This window comes from Schistocerca gregaria, chromosome 1 (genome assembly GCF_023897955.1).
Source record: "Schistocerca gregaria isolate iqSchGreg1 chromosome 1, iqSchGreg1.2, whole genome shotgun sequence".
In the NCBI taxonomy this organism is placed as follows: Eukaryota; Metazoa; Arthropoda; class Insecta; order Orthoptera; family Acrididae; genus Schistocerca; species Schistocerca gregaria.
Window position 1 is genome coordinate 431,034,498 of NC_064920.1, and position 19,452 is coordinate 431,053,949.

Genomic DNA, 19,452 nt, shown 5'->3' on the forward strand with positions numbered 1-19,452 from the left:
GTAGCTAATTCAGGACTTTCAAGAAAACACAGGGGAAAGTGGATAAAACACCAAGCTTTTCTACCTTACAAAACAGACTGAAACGTTAACAACTGCTGTTTATATTCAATAACTTCTAAAGTAGCTTTAGATTTTACGCCATGTGGAAATTTCTGAAAACAAAGTTACAGTTCTACAAAATCGTTTGTCAATATTCACCTTTCTACGTATATGCAGTTTTGGGTATACACGTAAACTCTGTTATCTGAATTTCCTTGGAATGCAATAAAGCAATAGAAAAGTACTGTTCTTATTTTATTACAGAAATAGTAGTCTTTATAGGGAGAGGTATAAAAAACCGCTAGACTTGGTGGTCTCTTTGAGCAAACTCACTTGTACTAGCCATACCTAAATTATGCGTACGCGAGATAGTACTTGTTTCAGTGCTCGTGTACACGACTGAATTCAGTCACAAATTTTTATACGTGTGGGAAGATGGTTAACAAAATTCATGACCATCAGAAGAAGTCACTTACTGCCGTGTCGTCAAAAATTAGTTTTGCTTGCAGATCTATTCCTTGCATTTTAATATCGTTTCAGACATCACATTTACTTCACGTAATACAAACAAGAAATAAGAAGAGTTGTAGTCAGAGTCTCTTTAGTATTTTTGTCATCAGATGCTACGTTAGTTGGACAAGGTAGAGGTAGGAATCGATTAAATAAATTGTCTGCTGAAATTATGTGAAGAAGCTTGGTCACGTATTAAGCGAACTCTAATAGTAATGGGGGATTGGAATGCGGTTGTAGGTGTAAGAGAAGAAGAAAGGGTTATGGTCTTTGTACCTTTGTAGCAGAAAAGAGAGAGGAAGAAGACTGAGTGTATTTTTCAGTAAATTTCAGCTACTAACAGCAAATACTCTGCTCAAGAGTCACAAGAGGGGGGGGGGGGGGGGGGTTATAGTTGGGAAAGGCCAGGAGATACGGGAAGATATCAATTACATTATATCATGGTCAGACAGATATTCCGAAATCAGATACTGGAATATAAGGCTTATCCAGGGGGAGATATAGACTCAGATCACAATTCAGTATTGATGAACAGTAGGCTGAAGGTTAAGAGACTAGCCAGGATAAGTCAGTGCTCAATACAGTGGGATACGGGAATACTAAAGAATCAAAAGATATACTCAAAGTTCTCTGAGGTTATAGCTACGGCGGTAAGGAATAGCTTAGTAGGCGGTCCATTTGTGAGCAATGGACGTTTCTAAAAAGTGCAGTCACAGAAACTTCAAAGAAAAACTGGTTGAAATGAGGTAACTGCTGAGAAACCATGGGTTACAGAAGAAATACTTCTGTTGATCGATCAAAGAAGGAAGTACAGAAATCTTCTTGGAAGTCCAGGAACATAGAAGTAAATGACTTAGGAATAAAGTAAATAGGGAGTGCAGGGAAGCTAAGGGGAACCGTGTGCTCGAAAATGCGAAGAAATCTAAAAGGAAATGACTGTCGGAAAGACCGATAAGCCAAAAGAATCTTCGGTAAAATTAAAAGTAAGGGCGGTAAAGGGAAGATTTGTCTGATGACGTGAGAGAAGAAGAAACATAGATCGACATAGACCAGATTGGGGGGGGGGGGGAGGGGGAACTGGAATGTAAAAGAGAGCTTTGGAAGACTTAAGATGAATAACGTAGAAGGGAAAGATAATATTACATCAGAATTTTTAAAATCATTGCAGTAAGCGGCAACAAAACGATTATTCAAGTTGATGTGTCGAATGAATGAGTCTAGCGATATACCATCTGACTTTCGGAAAAACATCAACACAATTCTGAAAACAGCAAGAGCCGACAAGGTTGACAGCACATGCACCGTAATCGCTGACAAGAATAATATACAGAAGAACGGAAATGAAAATTGAAAATGCGTTAGATGACGATCAGTTTTTCTTTAGGAAGGGTAAGGGAGCCAGAGGGACAATTTTGAGATTGCGATTGATAATGGAAGCGAGACTGAAGAAAAATTAATACATTTTCATAGGGTTTTTCGACCTGAAAAAGTATTCGACAGCTTCAAATGATTTAAGATGTTCGAAATTCTGAGAAAAACAAGGGTAACTTATAGGAAAATATAGAATATGTAGAGGAGCCAAGAGGTACGTCGAGTGGTAGGTCAAGAACGAAGTGCTTGGATTAAAATGTTGTAAGACAGGGATGTAGTCTTTCGACCCTACTGTTGAACGTAAGCATCGAAGCAGCAGTGAAGGAAATAAAAGCAACCTTCAGCAGTAGATCTGATAAGATTCGCTAGTAATACTGTTATCCGCAGTGAAAGTGAAGAAGACGTACAGTACCAGCTAAATGGAATGAACCGTCTAATGAGTACAGAATACTGTTTGAGAGTAAATCAAAGAAAGTCGGAGGTAATGATACTTAGCAGAAACTAGAATGACGAGAAACTTAAGGTCAGGATTTGTGGTCACGAAGCGGGTGAAGTTAATGAATTCTGATACCTAGGCAGCAAAATAACTGACGACGCATGGAGCAACAAGGACATCAGCAGCAGACTAGCACTGCAAAAAGGGGACTCGTGGCCAAGAGAAATCAAGAAGTATCAAACGTAGGTCTTAATCTGAGGAATAAATTTCTGAGAATGTACGTCTGGAGCACAGCATTATATGGTAACGAAATACTGACTGTCGGAAAACCGGAAAAGAAGAGAATCGAAGCATTTGAGACATGGTGCTACAGAAGAATGTTGAAAATTAGGTGTCCCTATAAGGCAGGAAATGGGGAGGTTCTCCGGCTAATCGGTGAGGAAAGAAATGTGTGGAAAACACTGACAAGAAAAAGTAGCAGAATGTTAGTAAATCTATTAAGGCATCAGGAAGTAACTTCCATACTTTCTTGGTACTTGTGGGAGCTATAGAGAGTTAAAAACAAAGGAAAACATCACTTTCTTTTGGCGGAGTGCGAGTGTACAAAGGCCTCTAATACTCTGCTGGTGCTGGCACTGTTACTGGGGATGTAAAGATAAACTCACGTACTTTTGTCACGCGCTAACCTCAGCTGATCTCAGTAGCTGCGTTTCAAAGCCTTTTCCTTAAGCTGTCCATAGATCATATATCTATTTATTGTACTTCACCAGCCTTAGAACTATTAATTAATCGAATTAGATGTCCTATCATACATCTACAAGGGCCGCACTGAAAAGTAATGCCTCCGCATTTTTTGTGTGAAAACTCTTAAAACACAGGCATTATCAACATTCCACATCTTAATACTTCGCGTCTAAATATTTATCTCTGAACGAACGCATTTCTCCTGCCGTTAGACCAGTTCGTTGATACCGTCATTGTAGAAGATTTTATTTTGTTAATGGCGTAATTAGCTTACCTATACTTCTATCGCTTCATCACTCTCGAAGTGATGTCATCTAAGGTGTTCTTTAACTTATGGGATAAGATGATAGTCAGATTGATCCAAGTCATTTTGCAATCAATTACAGTGACCACAAGGTGTCGGATGGTTGTAGATATTGCAGCGATCGCGTGTAGTGGCATTGTCGTGCTGAAGGAGAGGTGTTGCACGTGTGGATGAGCTCTTCGAGCTCAGAACTCGATTAGGACACGGTATTTCTCACGCACCTGCGTACTTACGGTAACACCGGCATGTGAAACCCTACAATTCGAAGCCCTCTAGCGGCAGAGGACAGGGAATACTTAGACATGAATAATAAAAGCGATTAATGTTAATAACATTTGTTTTATTGAAGGAGTTTTAAGAGTTTTCAGATAGAAAATTAGGAGGGATTAATTTTCATCACGCTCTCATCTGTGGCCAATTGACGTGTTTCTGTTAGTCATGATTTATTTAAAGAAATTTAAGTTTTGGATTTAATTTTGTCTTTCGCTCTTACGTTTGCTATTTACAAGTATTCATAATCAATTAGGACAATTGATGACACTTTCGGAAATCCATTCAGGGCTAGCAATATTCGACAGTGAATGGAAAACTAAATGCGTTTTCTAGTTTCCAGGTATCACATGCAATAGACATGGGAAATGTTTACCACAAGAGATGAAATCACCTCAAGTGTACAGTAGAAATGTATTCTTATATGAAGAAAGACTATACATTAATACCACATGCGGGACGGGTTAATTTTTTCTTCTAGTTTGATATCTTAGTTGCACGGTAATTAGATAAGTATTTTCGTGAAAACGCAGTTCTGAGACTATTTTTGGGGAGACTGGGTGAAGCACCATATGTTTCTACCTTATTCCTACAAAACCGTTCGAACAGGGACTTCAGTCAATAAAAATTTCTTGTGTTTTGATAGATCAGAACCGAGATCATCATTATCGTAGGTTACAAATAAGAGTGCCCGCTTCCTACCAGGTTAAAAGAGTCATTCATGATCAAGTAATTGTCTAAAACCAAAAGACTGGTAATTTAATTCCTTTATTCTGTGAAACTTTTTTTATTCTGTGAAACTTTCTCTCAAAAATGTCTTTGTAACGGAAATTAATTGAGCTGCACTAATCGTCCTGGTGACAGCCAGTATGAAGAGCATAACAACGTAAGCCATATTTCAGTGGCAGGTGCCATTCGCTCCTCAAAAGAAAATGGACGCATCGTGAGGAACGCCAGGTGCCTGAGAAAACTCATTTCGGTATGAATAGGACAGGGCTGAATAGAAAATGGAAGGCTGCGCAGACTATTTCTAGAAAGACGACTAACGAAGGGGAATTCTCTTTATTGAGCTGGAAGATTGAGAGAATCGATTAAATCGCCGTTGGAGGCAGTCGAGCCCTTTCACGAGCTGAAGGGCTTTTATGCCGTTCGACCATTGACAGAGACACGATTATTTCTTGGATGGAATATCATTCGGAGATGGAATCTCTCCACTTGAGACCTCGAAGTTTATTTCGTGACCTTGGTTTGAGAAAAAACGAACTGCGGACCGTTAAATGTTTGTGCTCCCAAGAAAACGCGTTGACACAGTCGTTAGCAAAACTGTCAATAACTGGGAAAAGAAAGCTGCCTGAGAGCGGAAATTAGGAAAAAGAATCCTATTGACGTCAAGTTTCCTTCAGCTCTACTTCATCCGTACACAAATTTATGAAAATGTTTGGATCTGTGTACTTCGCCTTGCACATGATCACCCAAACAGAAACTAGTGTAGTCAGTATTCAAACAGGTTCAACAAAGTACATTAACTTGAAAAAAACGGTTCTCTTCCCTGAGTAGCTGGATACACAAACGGTGCTTTGGTATCCTAAAATATTGCTAATGTGGAGGTGGTATAACAAATTGACACAAAAATTAGAAAAATAAAACCTAAAAATATATAAAGTATAGAATAACTCGAACATCAAATATTGCTTAGGTAAAGCTAATGAAGTGATGTTACAGAATGAGGTGACGTCATTTGGGTAATATTAAAATATAAATCGAAATCAGAACATGAAAGGGAGCTTTTCTAGCAGGAATAGGTGACGAAAGAGACCAAATGGTTCAAATGGCTCTGAGCACTATGCGACTTAACTTCTGAGGTCATCAGTCGCCTAGAACGTAGAACTAATTAAACCCAACTAACCTAAGGACATCACACACATCCATGCCCGAGGCAGGATTCGAACCTGGGACCATAGCAGTAGCACGGTTCCGGACTGCGCGCCTAGAACCGCGAGACCACCGCGGCCGGCTATCCGTAAGTCAGAAATAAAATACGTTCCAGCATTTGCCTAATAGGCCTGATGTTGGTGCTAGGTGGGCACACGAGGCAGAGGCTGGAACGTATTGTATTTTATTATTGACTTGAGCATAATTGCTCTAAATTCTGAGCATTGCTTCCCCTCAATGTAATTTTACGGTTTTCAAATGTTCATTCTGACGAAGACACAGTTGGTAAGTGTCGAAACCTAGGTCAATGTACCAGTTATTTGGAGCCAGTTGTCTGTATAATCCTATGTTCAAACTAACATACGGTTGCTGAGAAACAGTCATGTTTAAAACTGTAGAAAATAAATGTTGACATTGGATGACAGTAATCTGTTAGCTCATATGTGAATGATGTTCATCCTAATGTTCACTTTGTTGTGGAGCTCAGGCAAATGCGTCCATGATTACGCATTACTAATGTCAATCAGAGGCTTTATTTTGGTATTTGTCGTGGGCCTACAGCGTATGATGTCCTTATTTCTCAAATTTTTGACACCCAGCGCAACAAAAGAAATCTTTTTCGAAGCAATGATAAACTGAGTACTTAAATTACGCCTAGATGATACAGAAAAAAATGAATGTTCTAAACCATAATGCTTCCAAACCTGGATACACTGCCAGCAGTGCCATCTAGTACAGAGACTATGTCTAGTCCTTCTATCTGCATAAAAAAAATTACAGCAGGAAAGGTAGTAATAACGAAGTAACCATATTAAGTAAGACCCGGATAGCCGCGCAGACTAACCCGCTGCTTCCCGAGCGGGAAGGCGCGCCAGTACCTGGCACGAATCCGTCCGGCGTGCTAGCGTCGAGGTCCGGTGTTCCAGCCAGCCTGTGGATGGTTTTAAGGCGGTTTTCCATCTGCCTCGGCGAATGCGGACTGTTTCCCTTTTTCCGCCTCATTTACACTGTGTCGGCGATTGCTGCGCAAACACTGTCTCCACGTACGCCTACACAACGATTACTCTATCACCCAAACACTTGGGGTTGGACTCATCTCGTATGAGACGTTCCCGAGGGGCCCACTGGGGGCAAAACCACACAATAATTCTGGTTTCGGTGTGGGGCGGCAGTGGAGGTGGCTGGACTGCTTTGGCCTTGTGTGGGGTTGTGAACCAATGAGGGCTATGGCAGGACGAAGCCTCTCCGTCGTTTCTAGGTCCCCGGTTTAAAACACATACATACTCATATTAAGAAGTAAATAAGTTCCACTACTGCAGCCCATGAGAATATTTGGAATCATATCAATGGTTACATCCAGAGGGATGTTGGACACAAAATCGTTAATTTCAAACGAAGCAATAGTAATGTGTCTGACTGACTCATCTTATCTGGTAGCAGTTCGTTATTGAGTAATTTTTGTAAAAAATATAACGTTTGCAGCAGCGTAATTAATTTTTCTAAAATGAAATAGTCGATGTTGTTAACTGCATTAAATGTCAGTGTTATTGGCACATTTCCTTACGCATTTTAAATTGGGCTTTCTCCGTCGCTGTGAATGGGTTCATTATTTTTAGATAACTTCTGTCATATTTATTAATCACATTATTATGTCTTTCTGTCTGAAATGCATTGTTCTGCATATACGATGGAACATAGAAATTTCGTATAGTCATTTCTTAGTTTTTTGATAAGAGACTATCTCGCTAAGCCCACGTAAATAATATATATACCAGATTTAGTTGTTTGGTGACGTAAGTTTGTCTGCGGTAAATTTTTTGTTAAATGAAGTCAGGCTGCACTATATTGGTATTACTGTGGATCATCCCTCATTGAGAAAAAGAGAGAATTTTTATCATGGTCACTTTCTATGGGGTTATTACGTCCACTAAATTTAGTTCTAAAACACAAACAATTTTCATCTTCAAAAGCAAGAAGTCACACTTCAATGCACCATAACACTGCAAACTTGTCAGGGAAACGCATGTATCTCGACGTCAACATATTTCTTGGTAATTTCTACTTTACATACATTATCGTAAGGGGAGCTTTTACAATATTTCCAATATGGACGCTATTTAATTTACACGCTGTATTTCCCGATTCGCTGGAGAGTGAGATGGACGTACAAGGCAGGGCTTATGTCTTCTGAAGTCTACCACGTATTGTTCATACAAACGGCAAAAAGAGAAACAGTTCATTGGAACAATTAGATTGCACAGAAACAGTAAACGAGTAGGTCGTGGTATACCTGTGAAGCCATTCCGCTGTACTCACCTGCACGATGTCCCCATAGTCACCTCCAGCAGCCGTGAAGTTGAGGTGGCATAGAAAGGGCAGGCGGTCTTCCCGCGGTCGTCGCACCTCCAATTCGTACGTACGGCCCACGTCGCCGTAGTACGTCCTGTTGCACGCTGAAATAACCAAACATAGCACCCTAAGTACGACCACCTTCTCTGTACTACGGTATGTATTATTTTGAATCATCATTCTCCTGAGTGGGTTGCTGTGGGCCGCCACAAATTCCTCTACTGGTCCCATCTCTTCATTTCAAAACAGTACTTGCACCCTACGCTCTCACTTGTTTGTGTTCCAGTGTCTGTGTTCCCCTAGCGTATTTACCCTCTAGAGTTTCCTCGACTAAGATGGAAGTTAATAAGTGATGCCTTAACCCATAGCTTCCGATTTTTTTGTGTTAATTTGTTTAAAAACTTTTAAGAAAATGTTTAGAAGGTCTAAAACAACATTTAGCTGAAACTTAAATATATTCTCTCTGACAGAAATAAAAAAATCACTGTCCTATAAATAGGATGCCGGGTGCTTGTGGTGTCCTATAAAGAAGACAATCTTTCTTCAGCTTTATTTCATGTTATATGATTTTTGTTCCACTTTACTTTTAAGGAAAAAATTAAAAGAGATACACTGAATTTCAAAGTGGGAAAGATTTAACTAAATGCTCAAATTACAAAATGAATTAAGTACTCTTGAAACATTCTGAGAAATTATTAATGACAGTCTGTAGTTAACCTCCCAATTAAGTCAGATTAGTAACACACTTTATGAACAACTGTAATTGTGATTATGTACGAAAGTTAATGATTACAACCTACAAGGCCAATGAATTACACTTACTAAAAATATTGAATCTAACAAGTATCGATCTAAGTGTTATAAAACATGTATTCATAGAAATTAGAAGCTAGTTAGCACAATTAAAATCAAACCGTTTAGTTGGGAAGTCTGCTTGATTATGAAATTTAGGAAAACGAAGAGCACATGAAGTTGCAACACTCATCCCATCCAGCTACATACTGTCCAGAACTTTCATCCTGAAGGTGTGCTATGGTACTGGTCTGCTAATTCGTCTTGCATTCTTCCAGATTTTCAGATAAGAGTTGGGAATGCATCTTCGAATATCCTTGATGCTCTTCGTCTAATGAAATATGTTGTTGTATATATGTACCACAGCCACGTCAACAGTTATAATGAAAATTTGTCAGTGTCATTCTTTTTCACGAACTGCGATCCAGAAGCCACTAATGATGGTCTACGAAGTCCATATATTTGCTGTACTGAGTCACTACATAAGGGTATTCGAAAGAGCTGCTATTGATTTTGGCTATTTTGCAGTTTAGAAACTGAAACCAGAGGCTCATTTAGATGGAAATGTGTTGCCAATAAAACGCAGGTCTTGTAATTCCACGTTACTACGGCGGCTTGACAAAATGCATTACTCTGCGCTGTCTGTGATAATGATATTTATTCTGTTACCAGTTTCGGCCTTAAGCCATCTTCAACATGTCATACATGCTTGGGCATACGCTACTACTGAAAACCGTAATTGCCAACATAAATGAAAGATCGTAGCGAGATGATTTAACACCGGTAGCAGAATAAATATAATTTTGACAGACAGTACAGTGTAATAAATTTTCTAAAATTCGTTCATGCTGTTGACCAGCACCTAATCAAGATGGTCATGGTGATATGGTTGTTTGTGTCAAAATGGGTATCATAATTTCCTTGATCTTTCTTTGCCAAGATTTTATATGCTTCGAAAGTGTAATCAGGAGCCCTGTTTTGTATTATTCTACTTGTGGCATGGAAAATCATTTGTTTTAGTTCTACAGACAGATAATATGATCTAAAAAAAGTTATAAGAACACATGGTACTGCTGTTCGGACCAGCGAAACACTCCAGTATTTTTGTCACGACTCGATTACACAAAGGTTGAGAATTTCCAGAGACATCCGTCCCACAGAAAGGATCACAATTATAACAATAGTCACCATTTCCATGCAAAGCCCAAAATTTATACCCAGACCTAATGAATTTCCCTTTAAAGAACTGCTTCGGGGAATGACGACCGTAGTACCTGACCATCATGTCGCCGCTCGAGAGAATTTCATCAGAAATTCCCCACTCCTTGAAATGACAATCAAATTTCTGACCGTGAATACTTGATCACTTCCTTCATTATTTTCTACAAAATGAGGCACTGATTTTAATTCAGGGTGCTGATTACGTGGCGTGGCACTTGTTACAAGGGGTGTCATTAGATCGTCACCTTCAGAGCAATAATCTCTCTGGTTGAGCAATGTATGGTGTCAGAGTACAATTACAAAACCAATACGTAATTTTAATTCGCCTACAGGCGTAGAATTCGGCGAATTGTTTCTCCACTGTTCTGCACACTTTTTATTTTGTTCCACAAAGCTATTTAGCAACTCCTCAAAAATTCCCAGGGACGTATAACATTGTACAGCGTTCAAAGCATTCTCACGGTTATTTTGTGCCATACTACGTACGTTCCCGAAACTGGAATTAGGATATGTCTCAGCAGTTGTGACTGATCTTCAGTTTCCTGGCACAAGATAAAAATTCTGTAGAACAGCTTGGAACGTCCTCGTCCTCCAGCACGTTGATTTCTACTGTCCATGGATTATCCTGCATCATAGTACACCCTCTTTCATCATCATCGAAACTCTCCTCATCTGTCAGTTCATCGACATCAAGTGGTAATAAAACCATATCTGTCTCTATCTCTTCAGGAATCAACTATTCTACATCCTCCTCGGCCCATCTGAATGTTTTCTACCGATACATATTAGAATTCCTGAAAGAAAAGGATATTGAGGCCAGTATTTTAAGAGCTCAGCTTCCTATTTACAGGAAAGTATCTTCAGTTCAAATTTTCAGTACGAGTTTATTAGTTTTCTTCCGTTATTTTATGCAGCTGGTGTAAACAGACTTTCAGAGACTAGGAAATTTAATGTACTTACTCTTCTTGTAAGACTTCTAGTGCAAAGAAAAGCAAATCATCTGCAGATGGAAGAATTCAATAATGTTGACATATAGACATACACACACAGACTAAGGATTTGGGTTTCTAAACGGGGTAGTTGTAGCTGAAAGTATGGAGGCAATAATAAATGAAGACAGAAATTACAGGACGGAAAGCATTGTCTTACAATTAGGACGCTAGGCGCTAATGGATTAACGTACGTTGTATCATTCTGTCCTTTCTTCTTGTCAGTAATTTTCTTATATCCATTTCTTCTCTGGTTCGCGGAGAACCTCCTCATTCAATACAAGTCCACCTAATTTTCGTTATTCTTCCGTAGCTTCACTTCTCAAAGGCTTCGATGTTTTCCCACACTCCACAATTCACCACCACACAATGTTGGCACCTAACGTACCCCCCAGAATTTTATTTCTGAAATTAGAGCCTTTATTTGATACTAATAACTTCTATTGGTCAAGATATGGCCTCCTTGCTTGTTACAGTGTGCTTTTTTGTTCTCCTTGCTAAGTCCGTCATGGGTCATTTTCCTTCCAAACAAGTAGATTTTCTTAGCTTCCTTTACTTCGTGACCGCCATTTCTGACGTTAAGTTTCTTGCTATTCCCGTTGCTGCTGATTCTCATTACTTTTGTTTTTTTTCGGTTTGCTCTTCATTCATATTCTGTAGTCGTTAGATTGTTCATTCCCTTCATCAGATCCTGTAATTCTTCTTCACTCTCAGTGAAGATACCCGTATCATCAGCGAACCTTATCGGTGATTCCCCTTGAGTTTTAATACCATTCCTGAATCTGTCTTTTATTTACGTCACTGTTTCTGTATTGTGGATTTAACAGTAGTTATGAAAGACTGCGTCACTGTCTTGCACGCTTTTTAATCCGGACACTTCGTTCTTTGTCATTCAGTGTTATTGTTCCCTCTTGGATCTTGCACATTTTTTGTATTACTCGTCTTTCCCTGCAGCTTATCCCCATTTTTCTAAGAATTTCGATCATCGAACTGGCAGAGGTGCCCACTGTAGATACTGACTATGGTTACAATCATGAAATGATGATGAGTGGGCTTAAGAGACTTGTCGAGGAGCTAAGCCTGTAAAGGAGTGGGGTACAAAAGTAATGAGGAATGATAACATGCATTTGAAGTTCCGTGACGTTATAGATGTTGTGATAATGAATACCACAGCAGCCGTTTCAGTTGATGGGAAATTAACATCTTTAGAGAGGATAATTACAGAAGCCGGACAGACAAACACAGGTACGAGGAAGATAACTGTGACTAAACTTTGCTAACAGAAGAAATATTTTAACTGATCGACGAAAGATGAAGAACAATTACGTTCCGGGTGAGTCAGGAATATATAAGTACAAAAGTGAAATAAGTAGGAACTGTACGGAAGCCAAGGTGAAATTAAAAGCAAGGATGCTAACATGTGCAAAAAGAATTCCTTTGTTGGGCGCAAAGTGAAAGAAAGGACAGCTGAAGAGACTACACTGACGTCCTCTACGCGGCGTTGGACGTGGCTGATAATGTGAGTGAAGTTGAAATGGGAGTCGACGTGAAAAACATAAGAGATCTAATATTCAAATTTAACAGAGCTTTGGAGGAAATCCGATGAAATAAGGCATATGCCTTCACACTTTCCGAAGTTGGTTTACAGTAAATGAGACTGGTGATATAATGAGACTTCCGAAAGAAACATTATCCACAAAGTCCCGAAGATAGAAAGAGCAGATAAATGCGAGAACTGTCCTACAATCAGATTAAAGGTTCTTGCATCCAGTTTATTGACGCAAATAGTATGCAAAAAATGGAAAAGAAAACTGAGGATGTGTTAGATGGCGATCGGTTTGGCTACCGGAAAGGTGCGGGCACCGGAGAGCCAGTTCTGTCATTGCGGTTCACATTGGAACCAACTGTTAAGAAAAGTGAATACATCTTCGAAGGATCTGTATGCCTGGAAAACCGACAACATGTAAAACTGTGAAACACGGTCGAAATTCCAGGATATGTAGGAGTAAGCTGTGGTGAAAGATAGATATCATGATATATGACACACACTGAAGCGCCAAAGAAAGTGGTACTGTATTTTTTTCTGTTTTCCGTCCTTAAGTTGCTTAAATTCTTGGAGGTATGTACCGTCTATGCAACCAATTTAGGCAGTTTGTTTGTTGCCACACAGGTTTCGCTTTATTTATTTGGGAAGCATCATTAGTGGTTATTTCCAGAGCCGTTAACTCATGTGTATGGTCCTGGAGATGTATTCGTTAGTTACCATACTCCAGCTGGACTATTTCTGGCGTTCTTTGAACCATACTTGTCACATCGCATATATCACTTGCAATTTTCATTTTGTGATCAACGTAAAACACATTGATCACAAAATGGAAAGTACAAGTGGTATATGCGATGAGACAAGGGTGGGTGAAAGAACGCTTGAATGCGGCCGGCTGGAGTATGGAAACTAACGAATACATCTCCAGGACCAAACAGGTGAGTTAACAACACCTGAGGATAAGCAAAAAAAAATGTGTGAGAAATCTTATGGGACTTAACTGCTAAGGTCATCAGTCCCTAAGCTTACACACTACTTAACCTAAATTATCCTGAGGACAAACGTACACACCCATGCCCGAGGGAGGACTCGAACCTCCGCCGGGACCAGCCGCATAGTTCATAACTGCAGCGCCCGAGACCGCTCGGCTAATCCCGCGCGTATAGGAAATACACAAACTGCCGAAATTAGTTGCATGGACGGTACATACCTCCAGGAAAAAGTGGTATAGGCATGGATATTCAAATACAGAAATACCTATATAAGAATGGTTCAAATGGCCCTGAGCGCTATGGGACTCAACTGCAGTGGTCATCAGTCCCCTAGAACTTAGAACTACTTAAACCTAACTAACGTAAGAACATCACACTGATCCATGCCCAAGGCAGGACTCGAACCTGCGATCGTAGCAGTCATGCGGCTCCAGACTGTAGCGCCTAGAACCGCTCGGCCACTCCGGCCGGCGCCTGTATAAGACAGCAAGTGTCTGGCACAGTTGTTAGATCGGTTACTGCAGCTACAATGGCAGATCATCAAGATTAAAGTGAGTTTGAATGTGCTATTTCAGTCGGCGCACGAGCGATAGGGCATAGCACATCCGAGGTAGCGGGGAAGTGGGGAGTTTCCTGTACGACCATTTCACAAGTCTACCGTGAAAATCAGGCATCCGGTAAAACATCAGATCTCCGACATCACCACTGGCCGAAACTAACCCTCCAACGACGACTGAGGACAATCGTTTAACGTGACAGAAGTGCAACCCTTCAGCAAACTGCTGCAGATTTCAGTGCTGGACCATGAACACATGTCAGAGTTCGAACCATACAACGAAACATAATCGATATTGTCTTTTGGAGCTGATGGCCTACTCGTATTTCCTTGATGACTGCACGAGAGAAAGCTTTACGCCTCGCCTAGGCCCGTAAACATCGACACTGGTCTGTTGATGACTGGAAACACGTTACCTGGTCGCAGGAGTCTCGTATCAAGTTGTATTGTGCGGATGGACGTGTATGGGTATGGAGAGAGCCTCATGAGTCCATAGACACTGCATGATTGCCGAGGACAGTTGAAGCTGGTAGAGGCTCTGTAAAGGTGTGGGACGTATGCAGTTGGAGTGATATGGGGCACCTCATACGTCTAGATCACCTGCATCCATTCATGTCTATTGTACATTCCAAAGGACCTGGACAATTCCAGCAGGATAATGCGACACCCCAAACGTCCGGAGTTGCTACAGAATGGCTCCACCAACACTCATCTGAGTTTAAACATACCTCTCGTGTGCCTACATCTTCATCTCAGAGTAGCACTTGCAACATATGTCTGCGATCGTTTGCTGGATGTATTCCAAGTTCTCTCTTCCCCTACAGTTTCTATCCGCTACACCTCTCTCTCTCTCTCTCTCTCTCTCTCTTTCTCTCTAGTACAACAGACGTCATTCTGTGAAGTCTTAACAACCTAGTCCTACCATCCTGCCCCTTGGTCTTGTCAGTGTTTTCCAGACATTCCTCTTCATTCATCAGCTTATCAGTCTACCTAATTTTCAACATTCTTTTGTTGTTCCGCATCTCAGTGCTTTGATTCTCTTCTGTTCCCTTTTCCCCACAGTCCATGTTTCAAAACGATACAATGCTGTGCTCTAATGGTACATTCTCAGAAATTTATTCCTCAAATTGAGGCCTAGATTTGATACTAGTAGATTTCTCTTGGTCCGAGATGCCCTTTTCGCCAGTGCTAGATCGCTTTTCGCGATCTCCTTGCTTCATCCGTAATGTGTCATCTTGTTGCCTAGGCCTTCACCTGTTTCGTGATCACTAATCGAGATGTCAAGTTTCTCGTTGTTCTCATTTCTGCTACCTCTCATTACCCTCGTCATTCTCCGATTTACTGTCACTCCATATTCTGTATTCGTTATAATGTTAATTCCATTCAACGGCTCCAGTAATTCTTCCTCACATTCACTCGGGATAGCAACGTTGTCAGCGATTCTTGATGTCCTTTAACCTTGAATTATAAAACCACTCTTGAAGCTTTCTTTCATTTCATTCATTGCTACTCTGATGTATAGATTAAGGTGTAGGGGTGAAAGACTACATCCTTATTTCATACGACTTTTTTATCCGAGCACTTCGTTTTTGGACTTCCACCTTTGTTGTTCCTTCTTAGTTCCTGCACATATTATATATTAACCATTTTTCCTTATAGCTTTACGCTATTTTTCTAATAGTTTGAACGTCTTTCACTATTTGTCAATGTCGAAAGCTGTTTCCATGATTGCAAATGATATGAACGTCTTGATTTTTGTTTAGTGTTGCTTCCACTATCAACCACAACATTAGAACTGCCTCTCTGACACCTCTATCTTCCCCAAGGCCAAACTGATAGTCATCTGAGAGATCTTCAGCAACTCATTACCATCGTCTTCTAGACAAAATTCAAATGGCTCTGAGCACTATGGGACTTAACTTCTGAGGTCATTAGAACTTAGAACTACTTAAACCTAACTAACCTAAGGACATCACACACATCCATGCCCGAGGCATGGTCGCGCGGTTCCACACTAGCGCCTAGAACCGCTCGGTCACTCTGGCCAGCATCTTCTAGACAGGCATCTAACTAACGGTCTGCGTACGCAGAAGTTCTGGCCATTTCGTTGTCTCAAGCAGATGGAACTTGTGGCCACGAGAGCAGAGTTTTGGGTCTCGTGTGTAGTTTTTTCGTAGAACTGTAACGCTGTGTTTTTGAAGAGCTCGCGGAAGAGGATCACCGCAACAATTTCGTGACTAATTTTTCTAAGATATCAACACAGTATTTTCAGTGCATATTTTAAGGTGCGATCTTCTACTTATGTTCGATTCTGATATAAGCCTCACATAACATCAACATAGTTGGATACAGTTGTAGCCCTCGATGGCAACGAAAAAGACGTTGGGTTTAATAGAGGGGTACAGTTCCCTCATTCTTCCATTCCTCTGTCTTAGTGAGCGTGTTGCCGCCACATCAGTCTCTACTCCACCGTGATTCGACTGGTACGCCCCATACCATTACATTTATATGTCTTTGGGCATCATTTTCTGTGTATGATACTACGGGATTTCGAGGCACTATGTGAGTATCGTTATTTCCTTGCCCATTCGATGAGGTTGTCGGTTGCCTGCTGCAGTTTTCGGAGCATCATGTCGGTGTTCATGCTGCACGCGAACACAGCATCAGCACAGCAGGCGATCAGTACTAGCTCTTTCTGGTATCGATCCGCATTGTAGAGCTTATACATCAGCGGCGCAATAACAGGTCCCTGGGGAACACCTGCGCGAATGAGACGGCCTTTCCGTGGTAACTTTGTACTACAGTAAATTGTGATGGGTAACCCCTTGCATAAGAAAATAGTACAAGAGCTCCTCCTGCAGTAAAAGTAACTAGTACAAGGGGGCCTCTTCATGTAAATAATCAAAAAATCGTAAACTACATGGAAGATGCGCCGAGAAACTTGCAACGTTCCATGGCTTGCAAAGTTCAGTTCACTAGGCGCAGGAGTTGGCGAGTAACCGAGTGGTCACGTTAGAAAAGCAATGGGAAGCTGCAGAGCTTCACAATTTATACTTTGGTTGTCTAGAAACGCTTGTGACTTTGGAGACTCTAACATGTATGTGGACTTTGATAATCAAAGCACAGCGACCTAGATACGAGTTGCCTCCACCCCCTGCAAGGCATGGGAAAGCCCGATTGCAAGTCACGAACGCAGCTTATGTGCACGGGCAAGATCTTTGTGACCTGTTTTGATGTCCTGGTTTTGTGTCCCCATTCACGTGATCTAGTCGGATTCGCTTCCATGATGCCGAGGAAGCTTCCCTGTTACAGCGCTGAGTTTCAACATCTAACGGAAGAAACCTATCCAACGTTTATTTGAAACATCAAATGAAATGAGAATAAGGATAATCTAGAAGAGCGTCAGAACAATTGTAAACGTTTCATGAAAGGTAACAAGAAAAGTAAACAAAAGAATTAAAAAAAGACTGGCGTGCTTTTCTAAACCACGTACCCACACTTATTTTCGAAACTATCCTTTCCATTTATCTACGAAAAACATTTACAGTCGCTATGTATTACCAGTTTTGAATCACGACAGAGAATATAGGCTTTTAAGGCGATTAGTATTCCAATCTGTATTTTTATGGTTGAGAAACGTAAAGATGTAACACTAAAATTACTAATACTGAACGAAGGACAGTGCAATGAATCAAACAATAATTTGGAGTAGAAGATAGAATGATGACAGTGGAGGCGTGTGGATAGGGTCACAATGACAGTTAATGGTAGATGGATGTTAGAATCTCTTTGCCTGCGTCTATGAAGTACGAAATGTGTGAAATAGGTTGATGTCATTAGAAAGGGGCTCGAACCACGTAGATTATGGTTCAAATGGCTCTGAGCACTATGAGACTTAACTGCTGAGGTCATCAGTCCCCTAGAACTTAGAACTACTTAAACCCAACCAACCAAAGGACATCACACACATCCCTGCCCGAGGCAGGGTTCGAACCTGCGGCCGTAGCGTTCGCTCGTTTCCAGACTGTAGTGCCTAGAACCACACGCCGTCCAACTGGACCCCCTCGTCCAATCCATTGACCAGGGAAGATACGAATGGCATGCGTCCGGACGTTAACGACGTAGTGGTCTGCAGGACCGTCATGTAGCGGCCACACAGCCCCTCGAATCATCAGTGGCACCTCTTCCACCAGGGGAGCCAAGCTAACCCGCAAGAAATGCCGATAGTTAGGCGTCGTGGAAGGAAAACTCGTCCCAAAACACGGTCACCAATTATCCCTAGCCACACATTCCGGTAACACCGACGCCGATTATTCGCTGTTACCATACCATGGGGGGTTCCTCTTACTGTCCCAAAGAGGACTGCTGTGGAAAATGAAGACAACACTCCACGTAAGAATGGCCTCAACTGTGAATAGCTTGGTTGACACCAATCCCGGAATCGTGGTCGTGGCGAAGAAACCAGTGACAGAACTGCTTCCGGTGTGGAAAGTCTGCCGCTAGTAAACCGTGCACACGCTGTAAGTGATAAGGGTAGTAGCACGTGTCATCGAGAATGTTCCACGTGGTCGTCTGCTTACCACTTACCGGTGGGCCAACTGCCTGGTACTGAAATGGCAGTCGCCTTACATAGTATATATCACATTTTCCTCCCAGTCTGGTGTCCGAAAATTTCAGGTATGTCCTTCATGATTTTCTGCTTCCTGAAACGATCCTGTCTCAGACAAACGGCGAAACACTATAGCGAACATTAAATGATGTGGTTGTTTTCGGCAGGGACAGATCACCGGATACAGCATTGCTGCCCGCAACCTATTTCCATTTGCCTTTCCGTAAGTAAACACCAGGTCGGCAAACTCTTGATCGTAATTCCGAACCATTCTGTGCAGCGCTGTATCACATCCACTACAAGGTGAGTCAGCAAGGGAAATCAATCAGACACAACATTACCAATTACTATGGCAGGAAATAGCGGTAGGGCATGACGTATGAGGAACAGTACCATCCTTAAGGAAGAAACCTTGCATAATATTATTATGGCTGCATGGTGCAGCCAGTACTAGACCACAGTCTCTTTATGAAAATATAATTGAATAAGCGGTCTCTAATATGTAAACCATGCATTTCCGGACATATTACCATTACACCTTCTTTGCTGGTTATACTCTCATCGATTAGGCTCTAGAGTTTGTACCTGGTGGAAAAATTCACCCTGTGTATTGAATAAAGTAGCACCTACCTTTAAAAGCGTCCAGTTTCTCATCGACGGTGACGTCTTCATCCGCTTGATAATTCTCTTTACGAATTTTACAAAAATGTCACTGACCTGAGCAAGGTGATCCAGGGCTTTTCGTTCTTCTCTGGTATGCCTGTCATCGAAACTTAGAGGCTGAAGTAAGAAACG

The 19,452-nt window shown here is 41.2% G+C and overlaps 1 protein-coding gene across 1 annotated transcript in view; it reads right to left on the reverse strand.

Moving 5' to 3' along the window:
- Positions 1 to 19,452, reverse strand: part of LOC126351083 (uncharacterized) — a 250,191-nt gene that overhangs the window by 41,083 nt on the left and 189,656 nt on the right. Inside the window, exon 3 of the mRNA XM_050002573.1 lies at positions 7,923 to 8,059. Within this exon, the coding sequence (XP_049858530.1) occupies positions 7,923 to 8,059 (137 nt within the window). The remainder of the gene's footprint in view (positions 1 to 7,922; positions 8,060 to 19,452) is intronic.